This window comes from Humulus lupulus, chromosome 2 (assembly GCF_963169125.1).
Source record: "Humulus lupulus chromosome 2, drHumLupu1.1, whole genome shotgun sequence".
In the NCBI taxonomy this organism is placed as follows: Eukaryota; Viridiplantae; Streptophyta; class Magnoliopsida; order Rosales; family Cannabaceae; genus Humulus; species Humulus lupulus.
In genome coordinates this window covers 167,331,494-167,336,223 of record NC_084794.1, presented here as the reverse complement: position 1 = coordinate 167,336,223, position 4,730 = coordinate 167,331,494, and the positions used below count along the sequence as shown (strand labels likewise).

General features: G+C 42.0%; 1 protein-coding gene across 1 annotated transcript; it reads left to right on the top strand.

The window, feature by feature from the left end:
* The first annotated feature begins 328 nt into the window (after window positions 1-328).
* Window positions 329-1,708, top strand: LOC133814910 (uncharacterized). Its single transcript, XM_062247813.1, has one exon. It carries the CDS (start codon window positions 329-331, stop codon window positions 1,706-1,708), a length of 1,380 nt encoding a protein of 459 aa, XP_062103797.1.
* Window positions 1,709-4,730: the final 3,022 nt, after the last annotated feature.

Genomic DNA, 4,730 nt, shown 5'->3' with positions numbered 1-4,730 from the left:
GTCAAATATTTGAGAACAAGCAAGAGTTGAAGATGAAACTCCATCTTTATGCATTAAATAAAAACTTTGAGTTTAAAGTAAAGAAGTCTGCGAAAAATATATGGTGTACAGTATGTGTTGATGATAAATGCAAATGGAGGTTGCGGGCTACAAAATTAGTTAATTCCAATATGTTCGAGGTTCGTAAATTTTTCAGTGAACACACATGTTCATTGGATGTTCGACATAAAGATCACCGTCAGGCATCCCCATGGCTTATTGGACATGTCATAAGGAGAAAATTTGAGAGTGATAATGTAATTACAAGCCAAGGTCAATTGTAAAAGATATGAGTTTATCATATGGAGTTCATATGAGCTATGCTAAAGCTTGGAGGTGTCGAGAGCATGCATTGGCTTACATAAGAGGTACACCAGAATCATCATTTCAGAAACTTCCCTCATTTCTATACATGATGGAGCAAAAAAATCCTGGAACTGTTACTCATTTGCAGATGGACAATGAAGGTAGGTTCAAATATTGCTTCATGGCCTTAGGTGTTTCTATAATGGGGTTTAAAACATATATTCGCCTAGTTATATGTGTAGATGGAACCTTCTTGACTACTTGGTGTGGAGGTACTTTGTTATGTGCCATGGGACAAGATGCTAACAAGCAAATATATCCAATTGCATTTTCAGTAGTTGACTCAGAGAATAATGACTCATGGTTGTATTTTCTACTGAGGTTGAAGGAAGCGATTGGTGAAGTGGAGAATCTAGCATTCGTGTCTGATAGACATACTAGTATAGCAAGTGCCTTGACTAAAAATTTTCCTAAGGCACACCACGGTGCTTGTATACATCATGTTAGCATGAATATCCGTGCGAAGTTCAAAACTGACCATTGCCATGAAGAATTCTTCCTTGCAGCGAAAGCTTATAGAAAGCGAGAGTTTTTACGCCATTTTGAGAAGATTAAATTCAAAGATCTTGCAATTGCTCAATACGTAGAGAATCAAGTGGGTTTTGAAAAGTGGGCCCGTTCTTTCTTTCCTGGTCATCGATATAATTTAATGACTACAGGTATTGCTGAAAGCTGGAACAATGTCATTGCTGAGGCACGTGGGTGGCCAATTACTTGTCTCATGGAATTTATGAGGCACACTTTACAAAAATGGTTTTTCGAGCGTCGAACTGCAGCATCAGCGGCTACAGGTCCTCTTGCCACAGAAGTGGAAGCTGATTTGCGAAAGTTAGCAGACAAGTCCATTACCTCGTTCCCCTTTCCGTCTAGTCAGTATGAAATAACAGTATTGGATGGTGATCTTGATGGAGATGTCGACCTGAGGAGGAAAACATGTAGTTGTAGAAGATTTGATTTGATAGGTCTTCCTTGTGAACACGCTCTAGCTGGTGCTCGAGATCGTGGCATTAGTCCATATAGTTTATGCTCCAGATTCTACACAGTTGAAGCGTGGTTGTCATCCTATGGTGGATCTGTATATACGCTGGGTAATGAAGAATCTAGGGTGATACCAAATGACATAGGAAGTATGATGATAGCTCCTCCTTTAGTGAAGCAGAAGGTTGGTCGTCCAAAGAAGAAACGACGTTTATCAAAGGGTGAGAAGAATAGCAAACATCATAGATGTAGTAGATGTGGTGTCCTGGGCCACAATCGAGTGACGTGCACCACTGTTTGTCCCCCGCCGTCTAGACATGCTTAGTTTGTACTTTTATTGTTTTACTTTGTACTCTTCAATTGCGGAATTTGAATTTTTAGATTGGTTCAGTAATATGACTTTTTGTGTTAAAGTTTGTTGTTTCGGACACACCTAATTCATACATGCATGTAAATCACACATAATTCACACATAGTTCACATCTGATTCACACATATTTCACACGCGGTTCACACATAATTCGCACATAATTGACACCTGGTTCACACTTAATTCATGATAAATGAGTTTTAGACTTGTTTATCTATGTATTTTTCAGGTAAAGTATTAGGTGTCGAAGGGATTAGGTGAATTAGGTGTGGAAACATGGGGAAAATTGACAAAATGACAAAAATTGGTAGAAAACGGTGTTTCGGAGCAATTTCTGTGACCGCAGGAAGGGTGTCTTGCGGCTGCAATTCCAGAAAAGTTTTGGCATTTCTAGGACATTCCTGCGACCGCAGGAATGACATCCTGCGACCGCAGTATATGTTCACACTTAATTCACACCTAATTCACACATAGTTCACACATGATTCACACATATTTCATACGCGGTTCACACATAATTCACACATAATTGACACCTGGTTCAAACTTAATTCACACCTAATTCACACATAGTTCACACCTGATTCACACATATTTCAATCCCGATTCACACATATTTCAATCTTGATTCACACTTAATTCACACCCAATTCACACATAACTTAATAAGATAAAAGTGACAAAGATTTATCCATTCCACTAGTAAGATGAAATAAACGAAGTCATTCAATACCATTTAATGAGATGAAGTTGACATAGTTTCTTCATACATCCAAAAGTAAGATACATATATTTAAATAAAAGACAACTATGGTTGTAAGTTATGGTAAAACAAATCTACACAAGTCTTTTTTCTAATGAAATCCATGTTGTCGTCATTTACTTCGGATAGCGATTTTTTGGCTAGCAAGTACTCCAGATGTTTGATGACATATACCCCACAATCGCCACTACAAAGGAAATAAAGTTTTTTAATTATTGGAAGACCATAGTGATTATTTGCAATATAAATATGGTTAACAGAGTTATACCTAGTTTTGGTCTGTGGCACTTTTTCTGTGCCAAGTCTTGTGAACTCAAAACGCACTTTCTCTACTTGTAGTTGGACATCTTTCCTATGGCTTAACAGCCCACTGGATTGAATTAGAAATGGTAGCATTTTTCCCCATCTGCTCATTTTATTCTCAAACTCCTTGTTGGAGACCACAGTGATATCAGAGTCATAAGCTTTTATAAGATAGCTTGTCAATGATATCTCTAACAACACCCAATGTGTCCCAAAAAGATTAATCGGGGTAAACACATCGTCAATGTCTTTCCAACTCCTTTTGAAATTATTATTGTTATCCAGATTTCCGGATAGCGTTTAGATTGATGTCCTCGGGGAAGCAGAATTATCGATGTCTTTCACGGTAGGTGACCAGAGCTCGCGGATGAACAGAAAGGCTTCGCCTCTCCCATTTAGTGTCCGGATTACTCTCCCAAGAAGACACAACACGGAAACTCGTCAACTCTCCCGGACTCCCGAAGGGGTATCCTTCGGGGAGGCCCCTTCCAGGATAAGCTCTTCGAGTGGTCTCCGCGAAAACAGTTCCGTGCCTCGCACAGAACAAAGCCGAACGGTCGAGTCCGGGAGAAGGCATATTTGGAATGATATCCGTCTGACACAGGATCCCGCCTGACACGCCTGTCAGGTCAAAGCCGCACACATCCCAGCACGCCTAAGGGTACCTTTTCGCCTACTGTTCCGCTGACAACTTGGAGAAGACGGCTGACTTTGTGTGTTCCCCATACTTTCACGTAAATATACCCACATAGAGTCTTGTAGCCATGCTACTACAGTAATTGTATCCCCTATTTATGGCTGGTGTAATTAAGACTCATGTACGTAGAGAAAAACCCTAATCCGAAACCCTAGCTATAAAGACCCCTTCATTTTATAAGAAGGGGGACGACGAACAAATCACATAGCAAAAACTCTACTGAAATCTCTCTAGCTTCATCTTCTTCAAGAGAACCCGAGAGAAACACTGTGAGTGTGTGAAGTTCTTGTGCACCAGCCATCTTACTGTAACCTTTTCCAAGTATAATAACATCGACTCGTGGACTAGGGCTTGTTAACGCCTGAACCACGTAAAAACACTGTTTGTTTAGTTACATTTCAGCATTTCTACAGTTCTTATCTTTTTATTATTCTGTTTGTATTCGTTTCCGAAAAACTCGGTAAACATTTTGGTGCTTTCATTGAGAGCTGTAGGAAGTTGTTAGTCAGCTCTTTTTTTGTGTATGTTTTTTGTATTCACTTCGTGCTAAAGAGATGGTGACTACGAGAAAATCCGCTGTTGACAAAAATGCTACGGTCAACCCCGATACCGTGATGGAAGATATGGTGCAAAGCGAACCCTTGGACTACCAAGGTGAAGACCCGACATCCCGCCAGGATCGGGTCAGTACCGAAGATACAACATACTTAGAAGACGAAGAAGAGTATGTCCAAGACGGTTATTACAAGGACGGCTGCTACTATGAGAAGGACCCAGAACTGGTCCAAGTAGCCGAAGAACTGGAGGTCACCAAAGCCAAGCTTGCTGAGCAGGAGCGCCTCTCCGAAAAAATGTAGCGCATGATGGAGCGCCTCCAAAGCAAGTTCGGAGACCTAGGCGACTCGGACGAGGACGCCTCTGTTTTAGGTGGTGCTGATGCCGCTATGCCGGATCCAGCCGCTGCTGGACCATCTAAAGCCGCCCCTAACAAGGGCAAAGAAAAAGTTGGAGAGCCTGTGCGCGCAGACGCCCCTGCACCTCCTAAAGGCGTGAATCACAAGGCCGACTGCCCCCCCCCCCCCGCGCGCAGAAGGTCTCTGGCGCTCCTAAGCCCAGACGTCCTTCAGCCCCAAGGGGGCACTCCGTGCCTAAAGGGCCCGGTGCTAAGGCACCCAGGCCTAGGGGAAGGAACAACCGCCCCAGTGATTCTGTCA

What these genes read in the sequence shown, in the direction of transcription:
- LOC133814910 (XM_062247813.1), top strand. Translation starts at nt 329, where the DNA reads ATGAGTTTATCATATGGAGTTCATATGAGCTATGCTAAAGCTTGGAGG.